The sequence below is a fragment of the Manis pentadactyla genome, chromosome 8 (genome assembly GCF_030020395.1).
Source record: "Manis pentadactyla isolate mManPen7 chromosome 8, mManPen7.hap1, whole genome shotgun sequence".
NCBI lineage: Eukaryota > Metazoa > Chordata > Mammalia > Pholidota > Manidae > Manis > Manis pentadactyla.
Window position 1 is genome coordinate 51608188 of NC_080026.1, and position 16812 is coordinate 51624999.

The 16812-nt window shown below is 40.3% G+C and overlaps 2 protein-coding genes across 7 annotated transcripts in view; one reads left to right on the plus strand and one right to left on the minus strand.

The window, feature by feature from the left end:
- The first annotated feature begins 325 nt into the window (after positions 1-325).
- LOC118929297 (cytochrome c oxidase assembly factor 6 homolog) lies at positions 326-7789 on the plus strand. Of its 3 annotated transcripts, none has more exons than XM_057505728.1 (3): positions 326-529; positions 1906-2065; positions 7184-7789. In XM_057505728.1, exons 2-3 carry the CDS (start codon positions 1922-1924, stop codon positions 7277-7279), a joined length of 240 nt encoding a protein of 79 aa, XP_057361711.1. In that variant the 5' UTR covers positions 326-529; positions 1906-1921; the 3' UTR covers positions 7280-7789. The 3 variants fall into 3 exon arrangements, with proteins under 3 accessions (XP_057361711.1, XP_036775152.1, XP_036775153.1); XM_036919257.2 differs by having other exon boundaries at positions 327-674; XM_036919258.2 differs by having other exon boundaries at positions 327-541.
- Positions 7790-9102: 1313 nt separating this feature from the next.
- The window catches only part of TARBP1 (TAR (HIV-1) RNA binding protein 1), an 89098-nt gene continuing 81388 nt past the window's right edge, over positions 9103-16812 (minus strand). For 3 of the 4 annotated variants that reach the window (XM_036919252.2, XM_036919253.2, XM_036919249.2), the window contains 6 exons: positions 16247-16328; positions 14178-14349; positions 10637-10828; positions 10329-10453; positions 9783-9919; positions 9103-9454 (listed from right to left, as the gene is read on the minus strand). In XM_036919252.2, the coding sequence (XP_036775147.2) occupies positions 9286-9454; positions 9783-9919; positions 10329-10453; positions 10637-10828; positions 14178-14349; positions 16247-16328 (877 nt within the window). In that variant the 3' untranslated portion in view covers positions 9103-9285. Of the gene's footprint in view, positions 9455-9782; positions 9920-10328; positions 10454-10636; positions 10829-14177; positions 14350-15920; positions 16017-16246; positions 16329-16812 lie in introns of those variants that run through there. The other variant, XR_008998850.1, reaches the window with a different exon arrangement.

Sequence of the window (16812 nt, forward strand, 5' to 3'; positions counted from 1 at the left end):
CTTAATCTAAGAAACGAGGAGTTAAGTTCTCATCCGTAACGCTTCGTCCAGCTCTCATCGCTCAGGTGCAGGCTTCCACACAAACCCGCTTCGTCCGGCAGGTTTGACCTTCCGAGCGGCGCTGAACGAGATATACAGAGAAACTTTGATTCACAAAGGAGCAGAGTTCCTCAAGGTTGTGACAAACTGTGGGGAGGGGCATCAGGACGTCACCGCTCGGCTGCGACAGATACTCTCTCACTCACACTTTCCGTTAACCCGCACCACCTCCTTCCTCAGAGCAGGCGCGGAAGTCAGCCAAAGGTAAGAAAGCGAGCCGGAAGTCCCGCCCCCGAGCGCAAACGGTAGCCCGGAAGGGTCATAAGGAGACCGGCTAATTTGCGCGTGAATTACCTTCTTGGAAGGTCGTGAGTTCTGCGCCGCTTGCGCGCAGTCCGGCCCAGGTTCCGGCACCAGACTCTGCTCCGCGTTCTCCTCCCCGTTGTTGGCCTGCGTGCCCTTTCTCCGTCTGCGCCGGGCTGGCGGAGAGGTCAGCTTGCTTGTGGGTACCGGCGGGCAACCGCGGAGTATGAGCCCCGGAGGTCACTTCGGCCGGACTGGGTAGTACTCCTTGTCCTGCTGATGCCGGGGTTCTTGTTTGCAGAGTCGAAGAATGTTCTTAGCAAACAGTCAAGGTAGGAGAGCCAGGGAAAGGCTTTTATTTAGAGGTAAAGTGAGAGGACAGAGCTCCTGGCTCACGCCAGGAGGGTACAAGAGAGTCCGTAGTGGTGCGTTGTCTAGGGGGTTTATAGGCGGGTGAGAGACAAAGAGCTAGGGATGCAGACCCACCAAATGGTCTCTAAATGTTTCTTTTTGAAGAGACACTAAGTTATCAATTTTCCAGACTATTTTGCAGAGTTAATGTAAGAAATGTACTGCTTTGATTCTTTCCCAGAATAGCAGTTTCTTGGTTTGGGAGCATATCAGTCAAGTCTTCCTGTCCTGCTCTCAAGGTGGGCTGAGTTATTGTCTGTTTGCTAAATAGTAAGTTAGGAATTTTACTTCTTAACTTCTTGGGTTTTAAAATGCAATCTTATTCTGCCCTTCACTATGTTGTTTACGCCTGGGCCTGCTTGCTATATTAATTGCTCAGGTTATATATTATTTGATTAGGGTCTGGAGGAGGAAAAGCAACATCTGAATAAAGTTAAACTGGGCCTTTTAGTAGGCTAAAGTAAATTTTACAATAGCCTCATTTAATTGACACAAACAAGACATAGGCTATGCTGAGGTATTTTATCTGGGGGATGTTCAAACATTCCAGGCCAAGTTACTCTTGGCTTTTTAAGTTTTAATTAATCTTCACTGAATAATGCTTATATTCCTAGTTTTATGTTTTACTTTAGAGAATTACTATGACTGACTTTACTTAACTGTTTGATACGGAGTTTTGGTAGGGGTCTTTTTCCAGAGGCCCTCACCCTACTCTGACTACACCCATGGTCCCTGTCTCACTGCTTGGTAATTTTGCCCTGTTGCGTTTGTACAGCAGTTTGGTTCCAACAGCAGCCTTATAAAAGAGGCACTGCTATCCCTCTTTTTATTGATGGGGAAACAAGCTTGTGGGAATAAATAAGCTGCCCTAATGTAATGGTGAGTTTGTACAGAATAATGGTGAGAGAACCCAATTCCAACGGGACCAAGCTGCCACCCCAGTGGAGGATCAAATTACGAAGGGTAGGGAGAGAAGCTTCAAAAAGCCGGTGTTCCTGGTATGGTTAATTTAGAACTGATCGGTTTCAGTTGGATCATTAAAATCCAGAGGTGTAACTTAAAAACAGGGTGGAGGGAATGACGGTATTTTTTCCTTGCCTTCGCTCAAATTGCAAGTTCCTTATTAACATAGAATGTTATTTTGACCAACAGCTTAATCCCCCTGGTAATGGCAGCCCCATCTATGAAAGAAAGACAGGTTTGCTGGGGAGCCCGGGATGAATACTGGAAGTGTTTAGATGAGAACACAGACGATGCTTCACAATGTAAGAAGTTGAGAAGCTCATTTGAATCCAGTTGTCCCCAACAGTGGGTAAGTCAGATGTGAGTGTCTTTCTGTTTGCTCTGCAGTGCGAGTGGTAGTCTATGAAGTGAAGCACTGTCTGAGGGATGTCAAATCAACAGTTTCTGTGAGCCACAGAGAAAACTGGTAATCTTGGCTTGTATCAGGCATACCTTTGGAAAATGTCACCTGATGCTTTAAAGGTAATTCTAAAACAAAACAAATGTATGGACAATACAGAAAAGTCCAACCCACTAAATTGGTAGACTTCTCTGGGATCTTGAAGGATAATATTTAATCTTGGGCAACAGTTGGCAAATGTATTGGCCTCAAGCTACTGTCAGAAGTAAAGTATTCCCAGTGACCCACCCAAAATCATATGCCAAATATATAAAGAATAGTTTATAAAGTAGAAGAAATGTTCATACTGTCGATTTGCCACCGGCTGCCCTAGATACCTCCCTGACAGGTGTTCCTATTCTGGATTGCCTGTCCTTAGTACAGGAGGTGGGCTGGAAAAGGGAACTAACATCCTCGAGCTTAGTTAAGTGCTCTTGTGTAAGTGCTTGATACTCCCTCATCAGTGCAGTTATAGATGGGTGGCTTGCTCTCAATTTCTAGAGGCAGGTGAAGCTCAGAACATCAAAATACGTGCTCAATATTGGTAAGTGGCAGAACTCTAATTCCAAGTCAGGCCCAGCTGGCTGATGTAAGATTTGGACCTGGATTTGTCTGTGCTTTTTCACTCTACCATGCTGTTCCAGAGTGTAAGTTTGAGAATATGCATTTTAGAAATGAAGTAGTTTTAGGGTCCTCATTCTCTCACACTAAATATTTGTGGATGAGGAGCCTGGGGCTTGAAGGAGACCCCAAGACTGTGATAGTGTCCGGGTCATGTTGTGGGCAGACCTGGTAGTAAGTCAGTGGATAGGAGTTGCTTTAGATGACCTCATCTGTAAAGCCAGCATAATGTAGCCTATCTCATGGGATTACTATGAAGAGTAAATGTCTTAACTTGACCTACCAGCTGAAAACTGATAAATGCAGGGTTTTTTGATTGGATAGATGATTTACGTAGATGCCTTAAGAGTAACTTGTGATTTAAGTAGGCGGAAAATTTGGGCTTCTGGGCTGATGTCAGACCCAATTCCTTTAAGGCCACGATACCATCACTACGCTGTCCCCTTCTGCTCTTGAGCTAGCAGTCTTAGAGCAGGGCAGCGCTGGGAATGGGTAAGGACCTGAGGCTGTTGGGGTGAGTGGGAGTGGTGCAGAGTAAGAGCCAGCCCTGAGGTAAGTCAAGGCCAGAGTAGTGGCTGGTTCCACTCTCTCCCTGCCCTCACATTTCCCCAGGAGCCCTTAGCACTATGAAACCTGTCTAGCCTAGCCATGATTTCCACTCAAGTTGCCTATCAGATTTGTGTGATTTTTTTTTTTAATGGCTATGTTCCAGACCTCACCTCAGGTTTACTGAATTTCGGTAACTAGAAACTCACCTTCTTTCAAAAGGGCTGTGGCTCTGCAGGTGATTCTGCTGGGTAACCATGGTTGGAAATCGCCATCTTAGCCCATTCACACTTGGGAAGTCACACTTCAGCCCTATTTTTGTATCCTCCCCTAAACCCACTGATTTTTCTCTGATCTAGTGGCCAGTAGACCCTCCCTCCCATTCCCTGACTTTCAGGGCAATTTCTGTTCTCTGCATTATAAAGGGTTTCTGATGGCCAGCCAGTCTTCTTTACTGTCTTCCACTCTTTAACTGGCTGTCATGACACAAGGCCCTCTTGGGTTACTGCGTCCTAGCCACAGCTAAAACTGCCTGAGCATATGCTGTAAGCACTGCAAATATGGCACCTAACTTTTATTCCTCACAATAACACGGTTATCCAGTTTTACAGACGAGAACACAGACATATTGAAATGAAGTCACTTGAAGGTGCAGAGCCTGGATTGCAGTTTATTAGTCTTGAGTCCAGATGCCATGACCTTCCCTGCTCCACATGCTGCTTCCCGTGCCTGTCAAGCAAGAAAAGGATCCATGAAAATAGCTAGTACAGGTTTCCCTGGTGTTCTAGAAACTGAGACATAAAGTCTATTTCCACTGTTTACATATCAAAGCCCTATCTCCTTGGGTCCCTTTACAATTGACTCCCCTAGTTCTCCTCCTCCATCTCTAGCAGCCACTGCTTCTATGAATGCTTTCCTCTGTGTTTGATAAATGCCAGTGCCCTTTAAAGATGCCTTCTATGCTACTTGCTCTACAATTCTGTCTACAGCCATAGCTTGAAGCCTGGCTCACTCTCCTAGTCCAGAAGCACCTGTTTGGCAGACCAGTTTCTGCCCAGCCTTGACCTCTGCACATACAAGACTGAACTCTTCCTACCCTGTACCCAAAGGGCCTCTCCTCCCACATTCCCAGCCTCGGTGAAAGACACCATATCAGTGCAGCCCAAAGACAGGGTGGCATCCTGTGCTTCAGGAATTATATCGGAGGGGAGTTTTCAGGAGGGGAGCAGGGTAACATACAACAGCCCTGCAGTGGGAACAGGTTCAGTGTGTTTAAGGAACAGCAAGGAGAAAATAGCAGAAGTGAGGGTCAGAGAGGTGATGGGAGGCCAGGGATGGTGACTTCATTCTGAGTGACTGGGGAAGTGAGAGTGACAAGACAAGTGAGAACACGGGAGGGATAGGAGTCAGTGAGAGGTGGCAGGGTTGATGGTTGTTGGCATCAGGGTCTGACAGGGAAAGTGAAGAGGTGGTAAAGGTGAGAAATGGGATGCTTAGAATTGGGATTATGGAAGGGCTGTTTATTGGTGAGGACAAGCTCCAGGCTTTTTTGATCCTGGGAGTAATGTAGGTTGGAGGACAGGACATGGAAGCAGAGAGGCCAGGGTACTGGAGGATCAACAACGTGGCCACTGAAATCACCAGAGTCACATGAGTATTGTTGGAGAAAATGAGAGGGACCTGTGAAGTAAGAGATGACTCCAGCAAAGGTGGGCAGAGGGTAATGTAGCAATATCTTCTAATTGACTTGTGCAGCATTTGACAGTGACAGCCACTTTCCCATGCAGAACTGTTTTCTTCTGCAGTGCCGTTCCTGTTCAGGGTGCAACTGAGGTCCCCTCCTCAGCCTTCTCCCTTTGCACCTGTGCTCTCTCCTCAAGTGTTACCTTGTTGACGGCTCACCCAATAGCCGTAGAATTAAAAAGAGATTTTTCCAGGGCTGTGTATGAGGAGGTGGGGTGGTAGGGGGAGGTGGAAGGTCTCTGAGTGCATTCTATGAGAGATATTTTGTTTTCATTAGCTTTAATTTTCAGTTTTTTGATGTACCATTGTATGCTTACACAATAGGAACTAAGGCTCAGAAAAGTGAAATAATTTGTTCAAGATCAGCTAACCAGTTAAATACTAAAGGGGAAGTTTGATTGCAGGTCTCTATGACTTCAAAATTTGTGTTCTTTTCCAAGCTGATGTCACAACCAGAGAATAAAGATAAAAACAAGCAAGTGACATGGTCAGATCTGGGTTTCAAAAATGCCAGCAGTGTGACAGGTAGATTGAGGAGGGTAGAGAAACCACTTAAAGAGCTAATCCACATGGAAAATGAGGACCTGGCCTCTAAGTAATAGAGGTGGTGAGAGAGGTGGATAGTGATGAGTTCATTGAAATAGTAGAGGAGGAGAAACATTTGGAGAAGAGCTGAATTCTGGGCCAGTTGGAACTCAAATGTTGATAGGCCCTCATAAATAGAATTGCCTGTCCAGCAACTAGAGATGTGACAGGAGATTCGAAGATTATTAATTTGCCACAAAAATTTTAAGAACATTACCCACTTCTTCATTGGGTGCCCCTTCTAAGTAACACCTCTCCCAGCCTCATCAGCCTAAGACCAGGAGTAAATGTGTAGTCTGACATATTTATAACATGCTGTGACCAGGAAGACTGCATACCAGAGGAACTGGGCAACTCATCAACCAAAGGAAGGGAGTTGCTAGAGGATTTGGGGGAAGGGTAGAGTTTAGGTAAAATTGAAATGGCTAAAAGCAAAGCTGTGTATAAACAGTCATCGTCAGCTCTGGACTGAGAAGTAGACCCAGTGTCCAATTTTTACAAAAACAAGTGCTGAATGTCATGATCAATCAGAAATCCCTTATTTGAAGTCCTGTACCTGGATTGGAATCCGGGCTGCTTCTGTGTATCAAAGTACCTTAGATCCTCCAGGCAAAATTAGGATGTTTCACTCTTACTGGTAACTTCTAAGAGCAAGTTTCTGACAATCTGTGATTCTAAAGTACAGCATTTTGTGGTGAATAAGAAAGCAATAGTCACTTATGTCTATTAGGATACTCCATGGCTGTAGTGTGTCCTCAGGTGAAATGGTAACTTTGCAGCTGGCTTTATCTGTGTCTTGTCCGGCTTGAGACAAGTTTTTTACATTCTCAGTCTAAGCTAATTTTCACTTAGTCAGGCTCCACTGAATAATAGAGGATTTGATTCTTAAGAAAACTTTTAACAAAAGAACTAGTGTTTTCTATTCTGACAAAATTGTGTGGTATTCTGCCTCCTTGTTGTAAAGCAGCTCATACAGATACTCTGACAGGTTTGTGGTTGACCTTGATTATCTACTGTGATTTTACTGTTTCAGGATATGAGGTCTTAAGATACTTCAAAGTCCCTATGGCAAGAGAAGGATATAAATAAAAAGTCTTATTGAAGTTTTATAATTTACTTAGTCACAGTTCATAAATATAATTTTTAACTGACTCCTTAAATGTTTCTGGATGAGATAAATTGATAAAAATTATGGAATGATTAAAAGAATGTATAAATTTTTCTTGTTTTATGATGTGAGGTCTCTGAACTCTGAACTTGCATGGCAAGTTTCACATGTCTAAGCACATGTACACTTCTCAAGAAGTTTCATGAATTGCTTAAATTCTCAAGATCCATAAAGGGTTAGGGCTCAGTCACTGTTCTTCACCCTTTTTAGAGACTCTTAAATATCAAATGCACTGATTCAAAATGGTTCTAGAATATAAATCACTTATGTCACTATACAATTTATATTGAATTTGTTACATTTAAATCTGTGCTTCTATCTAAGCTGCACAACTTACCCTTATTTCAAACCCATTTTCTCCACAGATAAAATATTTTGATAAAAGAAGAGACTACTTAAAGTTCAAAGAAAAATTTGAAGCAGGACAGTTCCAGCCTTCAAAAACAACCACAGAATCCTAGGCTATTCCTGAACTTTTCAGAAAGTTGAAACTATTCTTTCTGGACATTCAAAAATGTTCCATTGACTATGGGACAATAGTTTGAATTAGGGTAAATAAGCATCAATACTTATTCCATATATACAACTTCTAATAAAATCAAACAAGATTCCATCAAACTATGAAGAACTGAAAATAGTATGGAATATGCTGAGTTTTAATTAAGAAACCTGTATTTTAAGAAAAAATTAAAAGCCTGTTATTAAAAACATATGTACTTTTTTGGGGGAGGATAATAGGCAAATATTACAGATACTGAGAAAAGTAGGTTGTTGTGTGTCCTGGGAGTATTAATACCAGCACAAAAAATGAGGATTGGAAGAGGAAGGTTGAACTTAAAATATATGAGTAAAATAATAAAGTCCATCTACAATAGACTTTGAGCTAATATCATACTTAATGATTAGGCAATAAAAGCTAAAATGTCCTTAAAATCAATAACAAGATAATGATGTCCTTTCTCACTTCTATTCAACAAGGTATTGGATTCCTAGCTACTTAAAAAAAAAAAACCAGGGAGGGAAGAACTAAAACTGCCTCTATTCACCGATGTCATCATCCAAGAAGTGAAGCTCATTTTCTCTCTCATTGAGTGTTGGTGAGGCTTAGTGACTGGCTTCTAACAAAACAGCATGGGAAGGGAAAACAGCAACTTGACAAAGAGGAGCCTGGCAAACACGGCCTTAAGCAGATGATGGAGGTGGTAAGTCATGCTGAGATGTGACAAGAAAGGCACTCATCACTGCAGTACCCTTCCTTAAAACCCAGAACCTCAGTTTGGTCATGGGAAAACCCCAGGCAAATTCAAATCGTGAGACTTTTACATGCCTGACGAGCACTCTTCAAAAGTGTCGAGGTCATGAAAGACAAAACAGAATCTGTCAGAGAATGGAGAAAACTAAGGAGACGTGATGACTAGATGCAAGTTAGTGTCCTGGATTGGTCCTGGAACAGAAAAAGGATATTAATGGGAAGACTGGATTAATTAATTAATAAATAATAAATAAATAAATAAATAAATAAATATATATATATATATATATTATAGTCTGTAGTTTAGTAAACCGCACCACTGTCAATATTAATTTCTTAGTTCTGAAAAATGTCCAAGGTTATAAGATCCTATTAGAAGCATCAGGGTGAAGGGCATATTGAAGCTATGTAGTAACTTTATAACTCTTCTGCAAAATAAAAATTTTAATAAAGCTACAGAATAAAAAAATATATACAAGTAATGGACTCTGAAGAAATCCCAGTATCAAACAAAGAACAGAAACAGTACATCAACCCTGTGGGTTCCATTCTCACTTCTGGTAATGGTATGCATCTCTGGCTCTAAGTTGACAGTTGTCAGAATATAGACTATTTTTAACCACTATCTGAACTCCCTGAGCAAAGGTAGTATATGAAAATTTTCCTAAAAAATTCATATGAATGATTATGGTCTAATTTTTGGCTTTAAAAATAAAACTGATTACCTGAGCATCATGGACTTACTAGGAAAGCTCGCTCAGCATCTATCCAAGCATGTTTGCCCCCTGGGAATAAGCAGATACAAAGCAGCAAAGACAGGCAGTGGCTCCTCTTCATGCAGAACCTTAGCTACCACCCCACTGCTTCCTTACGACATTCAGACATTAGATTCGTACATAGTAGCTGCCTTAATTCTGTTTTACTCCTATCATACTCCACATGTCTGACAACAGTTTCTAGGAAAGAAATTATTTCCCTTAAATACACTATTTTATTTCCACAATTGCTTAAAATATTAAAGAAGCAATACGGTATAGTTAAAAATGTTTATTAAAGGGGACAACAGAGTAATATATTTAAGGCACATGAAAATGTTTTGGCATTGTGAGAAAAAAACTACAAATCATCCCAGCAAATTTCATTATCTATTTCATTAGTCCAAATAATTATTAAAAATGTTTCAGTAGCACCAATAATTCAGATAAGGCACTGACTTCATGATACCATGTCCCCATGGTTAAGCAGCTGCTGCCTGGTATATTCCCAAATCAGCAGAGCTCCGCTCACATGGACGTTAAGTGAGCGGATGATACCCTGCTGAGGAATTTCCACACAAACATCTAATTGCTGGATCAGATATGCTGGAATTCCTTCACGCTCATTTCTGATGGAGAAAAATGGGAAAAGAAAGGTTAGTTTTCTTTTCTTTCAAAAATAATTTTTTTCTCAGATATTCTGAATGTCACTGGAAGATACAGATTAACAAAATGAAGTAAATCTATGGTACTAGGAGAGTAAGAATGTAACAAAAAAATTTATCAGTCTGTATGTTCACCTGACCATCCTAAAGTGTGAATGAAGTGAAATGAGAACTAGGGGGGCTTTCACAAGCATTACAAGTCAGAAACTGAGTATGGGTGTAATATCAGGAGTCTAGTGAATTATGAAATTCCTGAAACAGTTTCTAGACTGAGACTCGAGAATTTTCTTACCCCAACAAGAGTAGAGATTTCTCAGGAAAGCGGAATTGGGTTAGGTCTGAACTTCTGGCAGTTTGTTCCACACCAATGATAGTATAACCTTCTGCTTTTTTCTCTTGCAGGTAATCAATTAGCTGACGTGGTTTTACCTTAATATTAGTTTAAAAAGAGTAGAATAGTAAAATCATTCATGTACAGTCCTGCTTGGAGAAAAATCGAAACTAAGCTGGGTAAAAAGAAAAGGACAATTATATGCTATAAAAAAGAATTCCCCCAACACCACATAAATTTATAAAAAGTATTCCTAAATCAGGAGTTAGTTACAACAGGACTCATGAAAAAAACTGAAAAAACTGAACATTATTGATGATTTCTAAAAATACAACAATGTGAAAGGTAGTAAAAGGAATTGGATAACAGAAATGGGCTGTATTATTTTACACTAAGTATTATTTAAAATGATCAAAAGGCAGGACTACTATAAATCACTGCAAAAGAACTGATACATGAGGATAGTACTATGATAAAAATTTTAATAATGAACAACTTTCTACTCACCTCCACTAATGGAAGCCACTGTTCAGCCGAAACACTGAGGTGCTGAAACTGTTTGTCTCTGATACACTGAAGATTGCCAAGGACGAGCCCCGAGGCCCCGAAGACCTCACAGGTCCGGCACAGACCTGCAAAAAACAAGCTGGAGTTACTGCTTCTGGTGTAACACTGAGCTTGTTACACCCCATGTGCTCCTCTGAAGCTCCCAAAGGGGGTTAAATGTGGAAAAGACAGCCCAAAATGACATTGGACTGATAAGTTTTCAGGATCAAAAGATTTTAAACAAGACCCCTGGAAAATAACAACTGTACCTCCTAAATTGGTTGGTTTATCAATGAGTGAGGCCACTACAATCAGTCTACTAATTGATTTTCCAAGTTTGGCAGCACGATCCTGAAATACTAGCTCCAGGTCTACATCTGGAACATTATTTTTCCATGGGATAATCTTCTTCTGAACATCAGTCCACTCTGACTGGGTATCTGCTTCGCCTGAGTTATAACCTGGGAATGAAAAAGAAAATAATCCCATTTATCTAAATATCTATTCACACACACACACATTTTTAAGAGTTAAAAATGATAGTTTAGAATGAGATTAACTAAAGAGCTTTACTTGGATTCAGACACAATTGCTATTTTCAATAGTAATTTTATTCAAATTCAACTCTACACCTGAGATACTACAACAGTTCATTAAAATATAAGATGCAGTTTTGACATTTTAGCATATCCAAAATTGGGAAGCATCTTAGAACCCATAGGTATCATAGTTTGGTAGCATTTTTTTTCCCTAGCAGTACATAAAATAATGGTGTGTCTTACAAACCATAGTGTATTGGAACTTTCTATGTAAGTATATTACTGAAACAATACAGTCTTTAATTATTTTACAAGTACTTGGGGGCACTTCTCTAAAATGAAAGATATTCTCTGAAGCAGTTCTATCTTTGCTGACCAAATGAGTAAACACAGATGCTGTTAAACTAACTACAGTGCTCTAAGCTCTAGTAAAGGACTGAGACTCTTCCAGGCCTTTCCTCAACTCTGCCCAGCTCCCAATTATTGGCTGAACAACTGAGGAGCACTTAGCTTACTGCAGATGGAAGAGACGTGGAAATAACCACAGTGCAGTGCTACAGTGAGGGTATGTGCACACAGGAAGAGCTATCAGTGTCTAGGGGAGGAGGGCAAAGAGCCCCAGGAGGGCTCAAGGGAAGAGAGGTAACAGTCAGCAAGTGCAGTGTGGGAAGGACCGTGCAGACCACAGTATGCATGTGTGCACATGCAGGGCACAGAAGGAAAATGGCTTGGGCACCAGCAAAACTTTGGTGTAGCTCCCAGCATGCCACGGAGGGAGATGAGATGGCTCAGGCCAGAACAGTTTTGTATTTTAGAAAAATCCCTTTAAAAGCAATGTGAAGATAAGTTGAGGCTGGGAAACATTAAGACACTTTTGTACTCATCCAGGAAAAGACAAAGACAGTCTCAACAAAGTAAGTGCAAGAGAGGCTAAAGAGGAGGAGAAGCAGCCAGGTTTGGGAAGCAGAACCACTGAGATTTGGTAATGGGTAATGAGGCAAGAGAGAAAACAGGAAAAGAATGACTTCTGTGATGGCAACGTGACCACTAATAAGGGTATACAGAGGAGGCAAGTTTGGGCAGAAAGGTAGATCTGATTTGGGTATGTTGAGTTTAAAGAGTTTATGGAGTATCTGGGTACAGAAGCCCAGTAGCTCAAAACAGGGCAGGCAGAGAGAAAGATTTAAAAGTAACATTATGTAGGTGGTGGTTTCAAGTTGTAGAAATTAATAAAAATGTTCAAGGCGAGCATGCAGAATGAGAAGGACACCAGGCCAATGAAAACATTTGGGAGATACTAACATTTAAGTCTTGGCATAAAAACCACACTGCAACATTCCTCTTTACCAAAAACAAAACAAACAAGACCTCTTTAGCCTTGTCCCATCCCCTCATTTCTCTGCTCCACCTATGGCAAAACTCAAACTGGCTGCCCACAGGTGCTATCCCTCCTCTCCTCTCCGTCTCTGCTCACCCACCCTAGTCGGGCTGTCCCCACCACACCAGTGCAATGGCTCTTGTCACCATCTTTTGCACCCAAATATTCACATTTGCTGCCCCCTATTTGGGGAAAGCACTTGCCCTACATCAGTGCTTGACTTGCTCTCACTTCACACAGGTCTCTGCTCAGTGTCGACTCCTTAGAAAGATCTTTTTAACCATTTGTCACTATCTTTACCCTGCTTTGTTTTTTTCATAGTCCTTTTTACTACCTGATGTTACCTTATATATTTGTTTAGGGCTGTGTGGATAAAATGAAGGGTCCTGTGGCCAGGATTTTCACTAGGCCCTGGTTGGCTAGCTCACTACACACATGTGGGCAATGCGTTGCTACTGACTCCATATAAAGAGCTCCACCCAGTGCTCTGGGCAACACAGTGGCATAGCTACAAGGCTGCAGAAGAGCAGAGCAGAGGCTGGAGTGGTGGCAGCGCTAAGGACAGAGGTCCAGAGGATGGCTGTATGGGACGACTGTGGAGGCAGAGAGGCCCAGAGGACGGCTGTGCGGGCAGAGGGGCCCAGAGGCATAGACCGGCTTGCTGCATGCAAACTCTGAGTGAACAGGATTTTAGTGATTGACCTGCCACTGTGGAAATAAAGTTGGGTATAACCCTTTCACCCCAAGAACATTTTACTGTCATTTTCTTTGGTCACACTGAATCCATAGTGAACTTGCCAGGGGCTGAAACCCACTGGCAAGACATGTTGCTTCCCTGTAGGAATGTAAGGTCCATGAGAGCAGGGAATTTGTCTTACTAGCCTAGCACATAGTAGGCAATCAATAAATCTCTGCTGAATAAATTAATTTAAAGTGATTATGTCTTAAAATGCATTAGTGAACTATCTAGAGTGTTTGATAAAAAATGCACTTTCCCAGAACTCTTCTCCAGACATACTGATGTAAAATCTCAGAATGGGACCCAAGAATCTGTACTTTTAACAACTTGTCCAAAGGATTCTTGAAAACATTAAAATTTCAGAGAACTACAAGAGACAAGTGGGGGAGATCAAAAAAGAAGAGTGAAAAGAGTCAGATTTAGGATGAAAATCAGGAGAACAAGAAACTACCAAATAAACATTATGTAAACATCGGTAGGTAAGAGAAGAGCATCTATTTTAGATTCTGTAAAGGAGACAAAGAACACTTCTGATTTTCTAAGAGAAGTTTCAGTGATGGGTAAGAGTTGGGGAGAGCCAGAATGAAGACAGAACATGAGTGAGAGAAATGATGAGAATGTAGACTACACGCAACTTTTACCATTGGTTGTGATTTTCAAAATAGTGGGGGGAATTGATCCTTGTTTTTTTTAGGATAACTTGACAGTGAAGAGGAGGAGGAGGTGAGCGAGAGGTCGATGTGGGTCCTAAGAAAGCTGCAGGGCAGGAGTAGGTGTAAAAAGGAAGTCAAAGGTACAGGAGAAAGAGAGGCTAATTGATGAGTGGTGTATTGCCAGCCCCAGTCAGGAGCTCTGCTTTACTCCTAAATGGACAAGAACAGATTTTCTAATAATTTGGACCTTTCAAAAATCTCTTTTACAGAAATATATAGTGGAAGAGCAATGAATAGTAACAGCATTTCAAAGAAAAGCCACTAGCTTTAGCTTTTTGGTCAAGATCATACCACATTTTCTCACTGTCTTTTCTCTAAGCAAGGAGCAGAGTTTGCCACATCAATGAAGAAGTACTATTATTGACTGCCTGTTCTAACTTAAATCAAAAAGTTTTAACCAAGGCAACAAAGGGAAAAAAATAAAACAAAATTTTTTTTTACCTATGTCCTGCTGAGACCAGTCACCTGGTTTTAGTTCACAAAGTTGAGTTGGAGAAAGGTACCACTGAAATCCTGCATCTAAAGGGATATCAGTGAATTGGGTAAACTTATCAATAGCAATCCATTCATCTTCAATAAGGCCTGAAAGGCGTGGAAGGATGTAAAATATGGTCTGAAAAAAGAATTGTAAAATCTGAAGTTTTTCCCTTAAATAGAACAAAGAAATATGTGAATAACATCTTCAGCATACAACTTAAATATTATTACTGATGTATTATCCCAAACTATCATTATCTGTCAAATTACGCACTTGCATGTATTTCTTGCAGCAATTGTCTATATATATTTCTCATCTTCTCTAAGAAATTAGGGGACCAATTTAGGAAATCCTTGAAAACAGGCAGATCTTCCACTGTGGTATTTCTAATTGATGTAATAAGCCACCATGCTCTTAATAAATGCAAAAGTTGTGGAATTAGTCAATATGAATGCAGGACATTTGAATAAATGCTATTTTTTGGTAACCAAACACCTCCATAAGTGATCAGGTTCAAGCTCTTGATGTACTATTCAGACAAATTTAGAATCTCAATTTTGCCTTGACTACCTATTAGCTGTGCGACGTTAGACAAACCACGTCGCCTTCCTCAGCTTCAGCTCCCTCATTTGTAAATTAAGGATACAACCAAGTTAAAACAGCACATGAAAATGTTTTGTAAACGGCACAGTATGGCACCACTGGAATGGTTATTATTGAGTCACTACATAAACAGTCTTCCTTTCTATTTCTTACCTTCTGAAAGAAAACTGAGAACCAGAAAATCGTCAACGGTGGTAAGGCACGTGAGAAACAGAAGCACAAGTAACAGGTGATTTAAAAATGAAATTTCATAAGCTTTTACAATGAATATGGTTTTCTTCATGCTAATGCTGTGCAAATTTAAACTGGCATAATGATTGTTACTAAATGCTTATTTAGGTATGAAGTATAGCTCCAAATGTATAAATAAAGACACAGAATTCTTGTGAGCCATTATTTTATTTACACATACAGTTATTCATATCATTAATGGAGAACAAAATATATAAAATAAATAAAAGGGAGGGTCAAAGGTAGGGATGAAGGAAAGAGGGAAGGAAGGGACTTACTCCTGCTGGAGAATTGGATATAAAAGGCTGACTTAACACTAGAGTTATTAAAGAGTCCTTCAGAAAGATGTCAAACAAAGCACTCTGGGCACTAAAGAACACAGAACAGAGCATGTTAAAATATTTGAAAGATCCTAAATAGTTTTTCAGATGAAGCAACAGAAAATATACATTAATGTTCTATGATAAATATTTCACAACATGTATATCTATACATTTTTTTAAAGGCCAGCTTATTAGCAATCTGCCAGTAGCTGAAGTAACTGGTATTTCCAAGTTATTTAGAGAAAAAAATCATAAGTCACATTTTTTAAATTCAAAGGCAGAACACTATAATAGTAGCTGAAAGGGAGAAAGTAATACAACATACAAATTTTAATAATTTATATATTAATTAATCACATGCTAATTGTAATACATATGTTTATGGTTCTTAGACTTGTGTAAGTATGTTCTGTTATGATCAATAAGGTGTATCATTGGTGTATCACTGACTATACAATTTTACTTGCCCAGAACCTAAAAAATCAATTAGCGAGGGTAGGTCTTTTTGTTCTTTCATTAACAATGGGCTTCATTACAACAAAATCTCACCTGTACAATGTTCTCACTCATTTCCTTTTAATGTCAGAACAGATTTCTGTTTAGAGTTAAATATCCCCCTTCCAGTGTTTACAAGCCAGACACTGCCTGAGAAATAGAAAGTGAGAGTGACTAGCCAATTTTCACTGCTTAAGAGTGAAATGCAAGAAGTCATCTGCATAAAGTGACAAAATTAAACTCAGAACTCACAATGTTAAATTGACGTTGTTTAAGGGAAAAAAATTAACCTAATCATAACCCTTCAACAACTACGGCAGAAAGGAAGCATAAGGATTAAAGATATAGTAGAGAATTTACAAATGATATTCTCTGCTCACCTCCAGACAGTAATCCTTCAGTGGGTGAAATGTTGCAAAAAAGAAATGCTCTTGGATGCGTTGCCAATTCTTCCTGGCATTCCTAAGTAGAGATTAAAAATGTGGTGTGAGGTACCAACAAGTGAAACAACCCTGGTAAGCGGGAAAAATCTATTAGCTATCCTAGAGTGGTACTGCAGAATTTAAAATGAATGGAAAGCTTTGTGAATTTTATCCTAAGAATGACATACCCGTATCTCCAAGATCAATATACTTGAAAAACTGACAGTCAATTTGAGATTTTGAAATAAAACTCTAAGTCAGACCAAGAAATTAAATAACTCCCTCACAGCCATACAACAAACAATGATTCAACAAGGATGAGAGCCAGGTGTCACGCTGAGTGTTGGGATCACCTAGTGGAGTGTGCAGAGGCCTGTGCCCTATCAGAGGTGAAGGCAAGCAAAGACAGTCTCAGTGCACAACGTTTTGGGAAAGACCTCACAGGAACAGCCTGCCAGACATACAACCTACATGTCTGGGAATAAAGAATTCTAAAAGAACTGGATAAGGACTCTGGGTCAGAA